Below are 16,074 nucleotides of genomic sequence, written 5' to 3' on the forward strand. Positions count from 1 at the left end.
GTATTTTGTTAATAAGGAGCTTATGAATGAGTCCATCGTGCCAAACCGTGTCGAAGGCCTTTTCTATGTCGAGACATACCATTCCGGTACTTCTCTTCATATTAAAGTTCTTCGTCACGTGTTCAGTTAGTCTTGTTAGTTGTTGGGTCGTGGAATGTCCAGTGCGAAATCCAAATTGTTCATTTATTAATTTCTTATTTACGACTTTAAGTAAACGTGTGTAGATTATTTTTTCCAGAATTTTTGAAAGCGTGCAAAGTAAGCTAATGGGTCGATAATTGGCCGGGTTTTTTGAGCTTTTATCGGGCTTAAGTATGGGAATTACGTTGGCTGTTTTCCAGTATTCTGGGAAATACCCGGTGAGTAAACATGCGTTGAATATTTTAGATAGTGAGACTAAAGCTTTAAATGGAAGTTGTTTGATTGTGATATTATCTATTGAATCTCGCCCAGGTGCCTTTTTATTTTTTAAATTACGTATTATATTTTGGATTTCACACGGATGCACCAATTTTATATTTTTAGTACTGTTAGTGGGAGTTTTTGTGATGATTTTAATGGACCGGTTGACTTTATTATGCGTTGGTATGTGATTGTAATGTTGTGTGAGTGTGTGATGTTTTTGGAAGGATTTTGATAATAGTTCTGCTTTGTCGCAATCACGCGTCACTGAGATTCCTGCATCATCTAATGGAGGAATCGAGTTTTTTGTCCTGCGAATCGCTTTAGCTAATTTCCATAGAGAGCCATCAACTGAGCTCAATTTTTCTAATTTTTTAGACCAAGCTTCATTTTTGATTTCTTTGATTCTAATTTTAATTTGATATGTGAGCTTATTAATTAATGTTTTCAATGCTGGATTTTTTGATGTTTGCCAAATTTTACGGAGTTTATTTTTACTTTTAATTAGATTTGCAACAAAGTCAGTTATCTCTAATTTGTGTTCAATGTATTGTGTCTTAGGTATGTGAAGGTGTTTGGATCGAGTTATTGATTCCGTTAGGTGTATTATGGAGCTGTCGATTTCGGTTTTGTTTGTGAGTGTGGTAGAAGTTAGAATGGTTTGGTCATTTATGTATGACTTGAACTCTCGCCAGTTAGCTCTCCCGTAATCCCAACTATGCTTGATGATTTCCTCGGGTTTCCCGTCGATTGAGAAGATTATCGGGAGATGATCAGACGACAGGGTTTGAAGGGCATTTGGTGTCGATATTTTTGGGCAGTTCTTGACGAGGACAAGATCTAGTGTGGATGGTTGTGAGTTATTTGTGGGATAGTGTGTGTATGTATCCGGATGAAGTAAGATTGTATCTGTTAGTTGAATGTATTTATAAAGAGTTGTGCCTTGTAGGTCAGTGTTTACGCAACTCCATAACGGATGTTTGGCATTAAAGTCACCAGCTACCACTACCGAACTACCAATGTTAAATATTTTGTTAAGATCGGATGCCAATAATCGTTTTTGGGGAGGATTGTAAGCGGATGCTACTATGTGATGGGTGTTGTTAATTGTTAGTTCGATGGCGGTTAGTTCTAAATTTTTTAGTGGCGGAGTTATTACGCGACAATGTTTAATTGACGATTTTATAAAAATGGCAACTCCCCCTCCATGCTGTTCTCGGTCTTCGCGATAGCAGTTAAAGTTAGGTAGGTTAATACGGATATGAGGTTTTAAGAAGGTCTCGGAGATTAAAACTATGTCAACACAGTACTCACCGATCACCGACTCTAGTTCGTCAATCTTATTCTTAAGTCCACGAGCATTCCAAGCTAGAATGTTCAGGCGCCTCCCGTTAATCAAAGACATCGAGATATTCGACAAGCATGAGTGCCAGCTCTAGTTTGTCGGTGCAACCGCTGGCCTTGGCACGAATCTCCTGGAGGATCTTCAACATCTTCGTCATAGACGCCATGGAAGTTAGGTCTGTTGTTGGTTGAATGTTGGGATTGGTTGGTTGGTGGGGTTTTTTAGGGATATTTGGGATATTTGGTGAAGGAGTTTTAATGGTCGGTAGCTTTGGGAAGTTATGATCGTTAACGACCGGGATATTTTGTGGCTGCGCCACTGGGAGTTTCCAAGGGTTGGCTTTGACAATCGATGCTCGATTCTTCCTCGATTCCAGCATTTTCAGATAGCTCTGTCTTTTTGGACAGTCTTTGAAGTTAGCGGGGTGAGATCCTGAACAGCCTGAGCAGACAGCAGGGGTAACTATTCCTTTATTGCATTGTGCGGTGAGGTGAGTGCCGGCACATTTGACGCACTTGGCCTGCCGATTGCAGTTTTTCGCAGCGTGTCCATATTCTTGGCATCTGAAACATTGAGTAATATTTTGTGATTTACTAGTATATTTAACGACACTGACCTTTGTGTAACAGATGTACCGGATTTCTTTAATCTTCTTTGCCGATACCGATGGCTCGAAGAACACCAAGTATAGCTCGGTGGCGTTGCTCCTAGGCTCCTTCGTCTTCATCTGTATGACTTTGGTTACAGGGAATCCCTGTCTGATGATGTCATCTTTAATATCAGCTTCCGGCAATTTCGGCAAGCCACGTACGACACTTTTTATTTCCTTTTCCTCCTTCCTGGAAAAGGTATGGAATTGTCGGTCTGGTGTCAATCCATCCCGAAGTTTTTTAAAGTCTTCAAGACTTTTACATTGTATCTTGACATTATTTTGACCAATGTAAGTCATTGTGAAGTCTTTTATAAACTTCTTGATCGACTCGATCATGCTGCCGTGAGTGCCAGTAGCTGTCATGATGATGGGCGGGATTCTTCCACCGCTTCTGGGGACATCGGAAACTTCCAAGAGCCCTTCAAATTTGTTTTTCTCCTGAATTTTAAATTCAGGAGCAACATCTTTCACGTTCTTTGCCGTATGTTTTGGAAACTGCCACTCGGTCTCCATCTGAGCGGTCTGAGAGCAGCCTGGTTGAGGAGCTTCGGTTGTAGTTATCAGTGTCTTCTTAATTCGCTTTTTCAGGTTGGATCCTCGCATGGTGCCAACATGTGTTCGTTTGGTGTTCGTTTTGTGGGGGGTGTTTGTTTTGTATGTTAAAAGGTGTGGGTTTTTTGACGGTATGGCGTATCGCTGTATTATGAGCGCTCGCACAGAGAGTACGTCTTCGGCACGTCCGTTCTCACGGAGCGTCGAGTGACGAGTGATCATTCTAGAATGGATGGAATGTTCAATAAGGATTTGGTTGGTCGAATTTTGACTGTTTTCTTTAAAGTCTTGATTCAAATGTGTGATTATTATATTGGTGACAATCTATAATAATGTCTTTTTCAATTTCTGTCAAAGAATGAACTCTTTTGAACTGTAAAATATAGCCTATGGTAAAATTAATCGGGTCATTTTAATATTATATGTTAGGAATATTTGGCGGTTTTTTTTCTTTATTGTACGCTTCACGTCAATTCCATAAAAGGTGCTTGAATTTTTCCGCACAGGAAGCTTCCGGACACAAACTTTGATCTTGTAAACAAAAATCTGTAAAAACTCTGTTCTTGTCCAGAAATATCCTGTAAGGAAAAATCGCCGAACCGTCATAAAATTGTTCAAATAACACTGAGCAACAAAAAAAAAAAATCATTTTTTACTTACCAGAATGGAGACTAATCAATATTTATTAAGTTTAACTCGCTGAATTCGAAAATGAAATAATTTGTAGTGGATTATTCTGGTTTAAAAGATACATATGAGCGTTTTTTAATTTTTAATTAAAATATTAAATGATGTTTAATTAAATAATTTTTTTTTTGCTTATGATTGTCAGCTATTTACGTACAGTAAATGCAAGAACAGTTTGTTGGCTGCTGTAAGGATGTTGTAAGGCTGTTGTAACTCATAATATTATATAATAATAAAGGTATGAAGCCACTTTCTTTTTTAGATGCTTTCATGAGTTTGTTCCCATACTTTTGGGATTCACCTCAACACGTTGAGAATCTTCTATTGGGTATAGAGCGTTCTTTATTGGCATATTTTCAATGTTCCATATTAGCAATACGTAGAATGGGTCGTGGAATTCGTAGAATACGATCTATCTGTCGTATTCTACGATATTCATGAATTGTGGTGAGAAATTTGTACTATGTATGTATGTACATTTAAAGAAATTCAGGTCAACAATACACTGAAGGGAGTAGTTATTTCGAGCCATTAATCGTTCAAAGTATAACTGCGTGTATAAAGTATGTGCCCTTGCTATTAAAAACAATTTAAATATATACATATGTATCAGTGGCGTGCCTTCCATGGATGCTGTGGATGCTGCGCATCCCTTAAAATTTACGAGTCAAAAACATCTTCATACCGTTTGTTTTCGGAATTTCTTAGTTTTATTTCTTTTTCATTTATTTTTGATTACTTGATTATGATATATACGATATTTTGTCTGATCCAAAATTGACATTAACGAGCATCCCCGTTGAAAGGCCGCAGCCGTTTGCGTGAGCGGTGCTTGTTTTCCATCAAGCTTGTATTACTATGGATGCTGAAGTTCTCTACAAATCTATTGCGCATGCGCACAAGTGAGCTGTCACTCTTGCGTATGCGCATGCATGCGACTACTTTACAGTCGTCTCGCTCGCGCGACACATGCTCTGGAAGCAAAATCTCTTTTTGCGTATGTATGGACTTGATTCGCATTTTATCCATGGACTTTCGCTTGATTCGTTGATTGATATTTCGTATTTTACGTCTTTTTTTTTAAGTTATTTACTTTTATTGTAATTTATTACGTCCTAAATTATTATTTATTATGGCCCTAAATATAAATAGCCAAAGTAACAATGCAAGTGGATTTATCGCCGTTGTTAATAATAATTGCAATCGCTTAATTAAAAATGTACTAAAAAGGACATTTGCTTCTCTACCATATAATGAAAAAGAGATTATTGTTAAGAGCCCAAAACCCACACAAATTTTGAATATTAATTCAAAAACGAAAACACCAAAGACATTTTAGTAATATAAATATGAAAATGTTTGGAAGAATAAACTGATCGTGTTTTGGACAGCATCCAAAAATCACCGCACGCTACTGATATGTATATACCTATAGTATGTTGATTAATATTTGGACACGTTTAATAATTAGTTTCTTTCTAATAACAATGTTCAAAATCTGTACGTGTACGTCGCTCGTTGATAATTGATTACGTGTACATCGAATCGGTAATATTGGGAAAATGTTGCGCGCTGTTATTAATTTCATTATGGAAGCGATGCTGTGCATAAACGAAATTGTGTAAATTTTGATAAAAGTTTGCGAATTTTCCTCTTAATTTCATTTCAACGATCTCGCCCGCCCGATGGTTCGCGACGAGGTGAAAGTAAAAGCAATTTGTTACGAAGATTCGCGTTGAAAGTTTAATAATAATGTTCTTCTTTCTGCCCGGGTGACTTCCGCCGTCATCGTCTCGTTAAAAACCGTCTTGATTTTTTTAAATATTTATTGTACTTCGGAACGGACACGAAATCGGACATGTTGTGTGCCCTATCAGCGGAAAAATTCAATTATTTCCAAATAGACGCGGATAGTTTGCCGGCACTCGCCCGACAGGTTGATTAGATCGTGCTCTCTTTATTGGACTGCTCTGGTGGAAGATTAATTGTTGTTTAATAATAAATAACAGAGGGGGAACACGTTTTGGGAATCAACGTATACGCGACTGAGAGCGATTCGTTTGGAGTTCATTGGGTTTTCGAGGGATAGATACATATGTTTGCATTACATACATACCACATATATTACGTGATAAAGGCTTAAATTGTAAGTAGGAAAGTATACACATACATAAGGTGATTCAATTATTTTATTTATTTATTATTAAATAGCAAATTGCTAATGAGTCATTTCACAGTTGACAATTTTAAAATAAAACTAACGACTATAATATAACAAAGTTAACAAAATTAACAAAACAATAATTAGTAACGCAAAATAATATAATATTGTAATTCAAAACATAGCATTTCATTAAACTTACATATATAATTACGTCATCTTCCACAGAGGTATCCATTAACACCCCTCAAGAAAGCACCAATGTTACCTCTAAAGCACCTCTAATGCTCTCAGGAAGGCATTGTATATTTGAACACCTCTGTGGAAAACACCTGCTGCAGTTTTTCCTTTCTTAACTCTACCTATAATTAATTTATTCCTATTTCTAGTTTTATAATTTTGTACATCTCCATTCCTAACTATATGATTATTAAAATATTTGGGTAATAAATTCTTATCTAGCTTATACATACCTATTTCTAATATCCAACCATTTAAATTCATCTACATAACATACTACTAACATTCTTACTTTACTTTATTTTGATAAATACTTCTGACTCGGTGGTTGCGTTTATGTTTTTGCAACCGAGGGGTTACTGGGTTCGATCCCGTGTTAGTATTTAATACTGCTGGTTAGACTTGGATATTTGCGACTCCAAGTCGACTGTTTCTTATCAGAGTTTGCCAATTTATCTGATTTTCATTGTTGAAACGCTGTTAAAAATATCTGAATTTGATTTATGTACAATATGTAAAAAAATATGTACAAGTCAAAATCCATAGATGTCTCTGTTGATTAATTAATTGTATATTTTGTGCTCTTCGGCCTCTCGATCTACAGTGATTTATGTGATAAAAATACTGCAATTTTTGTAATTAATTGTCTAGGAAGGCGCATTGGGGTCTACCTGTCAAGCCTTCCTGGTATACATACATATGTATATCTATGTATGTGAAAATAAAATATAATAAACTATTATGGATAATTTGTGTGTAATAGTAACGTGTAAAAAATAATGGATAATTTATTGAATGATTATATTGACTAGCGGCGTGGACTAGTCGTTAGCATATTATGCTTTCGAGCAGAGTAGTCACGTGTTTGAATCCCACTAGAGTCTAGCTGCTGGCCAGATCTTGGTTTGTGACTACAGGTGGATCGTTTTTTATCAGTTTTCCAATTTTTCTGATTTTCATTGAAATTCCTGTAAAATTGGCCTTTTCTACCTCTCTTGCTAATCTGAAGATATTCGCCTTGAAGTTCGCCAATTTGATTACTCGTCACTTTGTAGCGATCTGTGTTCATGTTCTATGAAATAAATACAATTAGAAGAATTTTTTTTTTAGAGTTTCATCTGCTTGAGCAATGGCAAGCTAATTTACTGTATACGCGGAATTTTTGCCGAACAGACATTAGGCCGATGGACATTTGGCCGAACGGATGTTTGGCCTATCGGATATTTGGCCGCTTGTGATGAAATCTCACATAAAAGAGATATATTATTCAAAATCACCTCGACGTCATTAATCGAATTCATTCAGCCAAATGTCCGATGGTCTAGTTTCCATTCGGCCACACGTCGGTCGACCAAGTGTTCATTCGGCTAATAGACCGTGACAATATTCGGCTAATAGACCGTGGCTAATTCTCAGTGACAAGTAATTTCGTTTGCCATATTCATATTCATAAAAGAGTTTAATTATAGACGGAATATTTTAGTTTTAATATATAATCATTGAGTAGTTTAAGACCATATATGGTTTTTGGATTCCCATTTAATATGTATATATTTTTAAATTTCTCCCGCTCGAGCAATGCCGGGCAATTCAGCTTGTATTTTATATTTATGTTCTGAAGGATTGTCTGTAATTTGGGAGAAAAATAGGCAACACGCCTTTTATAAGCGACATGGTTTGCTCGAGCGAAATTCAACGTAAACTATGCGCTCTTGACTTTGTGAAATATTTTTAAGGCCAAATATTTTGCATATAATATTACATGTTTTAATTAAAGTTGTATTCTAAGGCATTATTATATTCTATTCGTGCGTTATTTTGACTCAATTGTTAATTGTGATAATCACGGCGATTGCTTCACTGGATAATTTTATACAACGAATGTTTAGCGTATGGTGTTTAAGGGTGGAGGTGATTTTTTTATAATATGTGAAAGCGATGGAAAACCTTGTTTTGCAATACATATATTCCGGTAATATTATATAACATATTGGTGCTGAATGTAGGTGCAAGATAGTCGCCCTATTATTCCGTTTATATAATTTGAACATGTTTTATTTATAGTATCCTATTATATTGTCATACAATACCTTCTATGCTATCGATTTTTTTTCTGTATTTTTAATAGAGTCACATCGGTATAACGAATGACACATCGGTATAAAATTTTAAGTCCATAACTCCTCAAGGGTCGTATATAGGACCTTTCGATCGGATATGTAATTTGTTTTGTTTTTATAAGTCGATTCTTGTTTCTTTTCAGGATACGCCAGCAAAATGCTCCCCAAACTTCAGCCAGAAGATGTGAATGCTAGAAATAGATAAAAACAAAAAAAAAATGTTGCATGCAAGGGATGTGAACGATGATCCCGATTGTGCCCGGTTGAGTCATCGGCCATAGACAGAGACGCGACTCGCGGCGTACAGTATGAGCCCTACCGGGCGTCCAAAACTCGCCATACCACGTTTCAGAAAGTTCAGAGATACACCACCGGTGGTTCTCGCATACCTGCTGCTGCTGCTGTGGTTCTCGGTGTCGTGCTCCTGCGAGGACTTGTCCATTGTCAGGACCACGCCGACCACGGGCTACGACGGGGACTATTACGAGAATGGCGTGGCCGAGAACGGTTTCGACAGAGACAATGTGGTGGTGTCTGCGCACGAGAAAGTTCAAGAGAAAACGGTGGGCGCCACCCCGCCCTCCGAGATGAGGAAAGTGACCAAAGATAGTCGTGGTGAGGAGTTCGGAGCAGGTAGGACGTACTGCTTCGGGTTCGAGTCCAAGTGCAAGTGCAGTCCAGACGGCAGCGAGCTCACTTGCAAGGCGGCCGGGTTCGTGCAGGTGCCCTCCAATCTGCATTCGACCCTCAAAAAAATGTGAGTTTGATATTTTTTAAATTAATTTTAAGCAATGTTTTACCAACAGAGAGGTCGTGGGTTCAATTATGGACCAAAATCGAGAAATTAATTCGATTTTTTCGATACTGGAAACATGTGGATGGTCATTGAATTTAGATCAACCGTCTCCTGTCGGATTTTACGTAGTATTTTGCAAAACGTATGTAGGGATGCGTTTCATAATTTTTAAGAAAAAGTAGGGATGCGTTAAAATGTGCTGGTTATAAAAGTTTGCAAAAGGGGGAGGTTACCGTTCAGGAACGCTCAATATAGCCTCGTTTGGGCACCATTGTACTGGCCACGGCCCAAGTTTGCACAAAACAAGGCCAGTTGGGCTTACTACTTGCTACACATGACAACGTCGCCTAACGACAAATCGCGGGAAACACCGGATTTCACACGGTAATGATGTCCGAAATTGTTTATTTTTTATTTTTGAGAATTTGCATTAAATATAAACCACACAACTTTAAAACTAGGGTTATCAAATATCCCAATATCGAATCAGCAGCATTAAATTAAATTTTAGAATGGTAAAGATATTATTAAAATTTTAAGAGAATCCTATTCTGGTATATCAAATAGAATCAAATTTGCTGTTGATTGAAATAAAAAAAATTGTTTAAAAAATATTCGAATACACAGATTTGAGATCCCTATTCAAAACGCATAAGAAAGATCCGCATAAAAATCCTGTGTTTTGAAATGTACACAATGTACATAAGGTGATTAATGGCATACAATATCTATATTTAATATATATGTATATTGTTTGCTATCGATTTCCTCTTGGAAAATAGTGCCTCGAGCATTCAGCGCCATCTAATTTAATTAATAAATTAATTTTTCTATTGCCGTTTTATATTGTTTGTATGTAAGTAAGTAAGTACATAGGTAGTTTTTACTTATAATAAACCCGATGGAATTTTTATCGGGTTTATTACTAGTATGTTTATATTTAGATTCCTTAAGGTTAGGTGACCAATTTGTTGGGAACCATTTCAACAATAGAATCAGATAAATTGGTAAACTTTTATAGGAAACGATCGACCTGGAGACACATTTGTATAAATAGTTGTGCCAGCAACACTGGATTAGTGATCAAACCGGTGATCTCTATGTTGTAAGTATTATACGCTAACTACTGAGGTATGTTGCTGGTTGTTTTATGGGAAAAAAGTCGTTGTGATCTTATTTTCACCACACTGCTTCGTTTGGCAGGTGAAATGTAAAGCTGCGTCCAAATTAGGACACCCACGTGTACGTGTGCCCTAATTTTGACATAAGAGATTCAAGTGTGTGTGTGTGTGTGTGTGATGCAGATAGGACTTGTGTACCAAGTTTTGGGATACTGCGCGGTGTAAATTCTATTTTCAACTTTATGTATGTATATTTAAGTATTGCAAATCTAATAAAGTGTTTTCATTTCAAGAAAGCATAATCTCATTAATTCTAAAGTTGGGTATTCGCGGAGAGATTTATCTCGTAGGGTTTCTGGCTTCGAAATTTGTCGTAGTTAGAGATGCTACGATACGTGCTACGAAATATACATACTATTATTATTTTTATAATAATAATAACAATAATATGACCAATATAACCTCACAGGTTGCCCCAGAGTGTTACACCATTCTTACAAAAAAAGAAAAGAACAATAAAAAAAGTTAAAACCGTCAACAAAAATCGTCAATCAAACTGTATCACTAAAAAAATGTTTTTTAAAAACTAACATCTTCTATATTTTGTTTATAAAATTAAGACAATATATAAAAACCCTAATTAAGAAATCACCAATTCTCTCCGTAAACTTTGATCATGGGTATGGCAAAGTGCTCAATCTTCCATTGCAAGAGGGTGGAGGGGGTGAAAAGGGAAAAAACGATCAGAACAGTGTGGACAAATGGGGCAGTGTGGACGATAGACGTCACCGTGAACGAAGATGCAGTATTTTCAAACGTGTCTATTACGATTATTTTTCACCGTGGTAATGGCGGACGTCATTTCCACTTATATTGATGGCCAAACCGAGCAAAATGGCAAAGTTTGAAAACGATCGGACCCAAACTTCGTCAGACGACAAAATCGATTCTGAACTAAGAAGAGGTTAGTAAAAAAATTACCAATCATTCCTCTCATTCAAATAGACTTGTGTTGAATCTCATATTATATATAGATTGGTCTCGATTTTAATTTGATTCATACTGCATATTTATATCGATAAAATGTCAACAATTAAACGTGAATGACGATGAAAATGATGATTTAATTGTTCGCATAATCTTTATACGAGTAATTTGCCTCGTGAATTACGATTATGGATTATCCCACCGCGTCCTTTTCGTTTCACTCGTGTCGTTCATAATTTATTTAACCGGCGAAGGGTTAGCTAAAGCGTATTCAATTTCGTACGTTTAATGATGCAATAACTTCTCAAACTTTAGTTCCGCTCTTCTCGGCGATGTGGGATTCGATCTTAAAATTTTTGCCCATATTTATGTATGTACATATGTATGTATGGGCATAATTGTCGGGTCGTTAAATAAAAATTTGACTGTTCAAGTTTGATTTATGGCCGGGCAATTCTGTAGAAAGAATGATAATTTATTTGTTTAATATGATATAATTTTTTTTATGTATAGTACTTTATATGTATGTATGTATGTATGAAAGGAATGCTTTTCCGTTTTTCCGACCCACAATGATAAATGGCGGCTCATTAAGCATCGTTAAGGAGGTTTAGACTTGTGTAAATATGCTGTTTTTTGCTATTTTATCTTTGCGCAATAAATTTTCCTATTATATAGTATTATTACAAAGCGTTGACTTTTTAATTTATTGAATTGTTAATCAATCAAATTGTTTTAAGTTCCATTTTCGACATGCTTTATTTCGTATTTCTTAAGAGGTTCATGTTTTTTTGAATATGGAATTTATTCATTTCAAACTAAATTTAGACTATAGTAATTTTACAGTGTCGCCTTGGAGGACACTGTAGTTTTTGATTTTATCTAGTTTAATTTCTGTGACGGCTCTATAATAAAATAAGGGTACCATTTATCGGCCTGGCGAATAAAAAGAATAATGCCCCTCTCAAATAGCTCGCACAACAGATTCGGCTTTCGCCCGGCAAATCAAACGTCAAATGGGTTGCCAGTAACAAAAATAAATACTAACAACCTAATCTTAAATTAATATGGCCAACCCTAACTTAACCTAACATAACCCTTAAATATAATAAATGAGTGTTGGCCGTTAAGATATTACGATTACCCAGTGAAAATGTGACTGGTTATGATTTCAATGAAACTTCAAATTTTATTTTTGTTACTGGCTGCCCGTTTGACATTTGATTTGCCGGGCGAACGCCGATTCTGTCGTGCGAGCTATTTTAGAGATGTTAATTTGACATCAAATGTCGATTTGACATTTGTCGTTTAATTTATTTCACAGCCGTGCCAAAAATATTATCCCATAGAATTGTAGTTAAATATGTGTGTATATACATACATATGTATGTATAGTTAGATTTCGAGCAAAGCTTGCAGAAAATCTCTGCGCGGACGTCGCCTTGGAAAAGGTTGAGCGCGCATGACCGATACGTTAAATTCGTAGGCGATATCGTAGAGTCTTTACGAGACGGGCCCCCAGAGGGCATTGAAAAACCCGCCAATAAAGTTGTCAGTCGTTAGGAAAAAAAGGTCGACGACAACGACTCGGGCGACGCCGGGCGCCGTTATCGTAAAGGCGCCGTTTCGACGATAATTTGCTTCGGGGGAGCAAAACGCCGACACGGGATATGACGTGTCGTACTTTCGGGACCACCTGTGATTTGTCGTCTACTACCTTTGCTCCTCTTACAAAGAATGGTAGTTTTCCTGGATCGTCTTGTTCACTTTTTGTGTCTTCCACGTCTTTGAAAGCCATCCATTGTTCGTGCGTACAATTCTGTTGACTATTCTATAATACTGTTGCGTAGGGGTGGGTGGAGGATCCAAATAAAAGGCCAAAGTCGCTTCACTGCATTTATTGGGTGATTAAAGAGATCCAAGCACTGCCAGTGCTCCGTCCAGAATGCCTTGGTATGGCCTAAGTACCTGCTTATAAAGGGCAGGTCGCTCAGTGCATCTTCATCGACACGTTTGTTTACCTATTGTTATAGTCACGTACCAGATACACAGTCCCACGGTCTCGTGCTGTAAGTTCTGAGAACTTACGCTGAAAGTTCTGAGAAGAATTTAGATTTTTTTCACTTTAGAAAACAAAGATAAACGCTTAATATTCACTTATTGAACTTTATTTCGTTCGATTATGAAAAGTTTTGACTGATTAAGGAGAATTCAAAGTCGTTGTTTCGCTTAAAAGTACCCATACAAAGCTCGCCACGCTCTTAAGAGGGCTGTACACCTGAAACCTTAATTTTGTTGCCGTTCCTTTCTTCGATATATATGTATATTGAGTGAATGTATATATTGAATGAATGCGACAATATATATCAATATATATATATATATATATATATATATATATATATATATATATATATATATATATATATATATATATATATATATATATATATATATATATATATATATATTGAGTGAATGCGACAGTTACGCTTCGACTAGATAATACGTATTTTAAATCGACAAAATCGAGGTTTCGTATTCTCCAGTTTTCTCCTCTGAAACTGGACCAATTTTTAAAAAAAAATCATCATCGGTATAAGAAAGATATTTTCTGTGCAACTATGAGCGTATTTTTTTTTAAATCGACCGTTAAATAAGCACGCTGGACTCTTTTCGTAGGTGTAAAAAAGAGGCGATTTTATAGATGTTTGGCGGCTCCTAGCTCCTATAAAAAATAACTAATCAAAAAAATATGGTGGATAACCATAGCATATTAAAAAATAATTTCTCTAGTGCCATACTTGAGGAAGGGAGAAGTGTAATACGTTTGTATGGACAAGGCGCTGGTGTACAGCCCTCTTAACGGGTGTTTGTATGGCGGAAGCGTTATTTTCAAAAAAACCGTAATTTTTTTCATGTTGTAGAGAGCTTCCTTGAATATATATCTTTAATTTGCAAAAAAATTCAAGAATTTTATGAAATTTAAGGAGGCCAAAATTACCTGTTATGACGTAACCATGTTATTTTTCGTCAAAATATTTGAACTGCGAGATATCCAGTAGAAGACAATGTGTTCATGTATCAATCTTTGTAAAACAGCAACTTTGGAATTCTCAATCCTGCGAGAGATCCTGAACTAGGTCGCACGTACATATGTAGTTCTACGTTCAAACACAGCTGTCGAACCCACTTCGGCCCTGGTAATTTTACTGTCGAATAGTTAGTTAGTCGTGTTTGGCTAATCGGTGTGTTTTTACAGCAGTGCAATATATACACAATATAATTGACGGTAGCCGGCTCTAGTAATAAGCATAAAATGGAGGCCGATGACGTTAGACCGGTTGTGACGACTGACTCGAATGACGGACGAAAACCTAATCCAGGTCGTGGTTACCACCTTCGGACACAAGACAATGTGGTAATTCAGTGTTTCCGAATCTTTTTCAATTCTTGGAAAATTTCTATGACTCAATTTAGACGTGTTTCTTGGATGTGTATTTGTATGCTGCTCGGTCAGTTGGTATGAAGGATACGTATGTATGTACATATGTACGTGTGTTGCAAATTGTAGATAAGATTGTTCAGATGTGTTGTTTGATTATCTGGTAGGTATGTAAGTCTTATTTATGAGTTGTATGGAATTTTAGATCTACATATACGTATATGTAGATTTAGATTATGTATTTGTAAATTGTAGAATGTATTGCCGATGGTGTGGCATTTATCATAATAAAAAGAGGTAACTATTTTCGACAAATTCAAAGTTATCACTATTTCGATGTTTATATATGTATGTATGTCGTCGTTTTTCAATTGAAGGGAAAAGGGTAAAACGGATTGTGAAAGATTCAATGTACGTAAATATATCTATACATATTATATATATATATATATATATATATATATATATATATATATATATATATATATATATATATATATATATATATATATATATATATATATATATATATATATATATATATATATATATATATATATATATATATATATATATATATATATATATATATATATATATATTGTAGCATAGGAATAAAATGAAGAAAAACGAATTTTAACAGTAAATATGTATACGTGGATTTTAATATTTACTTTTATTACAATTTCGGGTTAAATTTTTCAATCAAGATTTGTATTGTTCTGTTTGATTTGTATATTTGTACGGATTTGCTGTGTATTAAACCTATGTATTCTTCTTTATTGGATTTGGTTCATTTTTTACTCTTACTTTTAAAAGCCTTATTTTTGCTAGAATCTACTAGTTTTACTCTTAAGAGGGCTGGACAGCAGCGCCTTGTCCATACAAACGTACTATACTTCTCCCTTCCTCAATTATGGCACTAGAGAAATTATTTTTTAATATGCTATGGATATCCACCATTGGGGTGCATCTATTGTTTTATTTTTTTGATTAATTATTTTTTATATGAGCTAGGAGCCGCCAAACATCTATAAAATCGCCTCTTTTTTACACCCACGAAACGAGTCCAGCGTGCTTATTTAACGGTCGATTTTAAAAAAAATACGCCGATAGATGCACAGAAAGTATCTTTCTCATACCGACGATGAAATTTTTTTAAAAATTGGTCCAGTTTTGGAGGAGAAAATAGGAGAATACGAAACCTCGATTTTGTCAATTTAAAATACGTTTTATCTGGTCGAAGCGCAACTGTCGCATTCACTCAATATATATATATATATATATATATATATATATATATATATATATATATATATATATATATATATATATATATATATATATATATATATATATATATATATATTGATATATATTGTCGCATTCACTCAATATATACATACCAGCAGCCAGCAGCCAGCAGCATAGCTCGGACGTTAAGCTTCTGCTTACCGTCAAGAAGGTGCCGGGTTCTATCCCCGAATGAAAATGAATTTTTCAGAGTATGCTGTTGGTCAGACCTGGATTTGTGACTCCAGGTTGATCGTTTCCTATCAGAGTTTG

The 16,074-nt window shown here is 35.7% G+C and overlaps 1 protein-coding gene across 1 annotated transcript in view; it reads left to right on the forward strand.

The window, feature by feature from the left end:
* The window catches only part of LOC143920364 (uncharacterized), a 144,678-nt gene that overhangs the window by 27,217 nt on the left and 101,387 nt on the right, over positions 1-16,074 (forward strand). The window contains exon 2 of the mRNA XM_077443236.1: positions 8,303-8,916. Within this exon, the coding sequence (XP_077299362.1) occupies positions 8,468-8,916 (449 nt within the window). The 5' untranslated portion in view covers positions 8,303-8,467. The remainder of the gene's footprint in view (positions 1-8,302; positions 8,917-16,074) is intronic.

The sequence above is a fragment of the Arctopsyche grandis genome, chromosome 12, assembly GCF_051622035.1.
Source record: "Arctopsyche grandis isolate Sample6627 chromosome 12, ASM5162203v2, whole genome shotgun sequence".
In the NCBI taxonomy this organism is placed as follows: domain Eukaryota; kingdom Metazoa; phylum Arthropoda; class Insecta; order Trichoptera; family Hydropsychidae; genus Arctopsyche; species Arctopsyche grandis.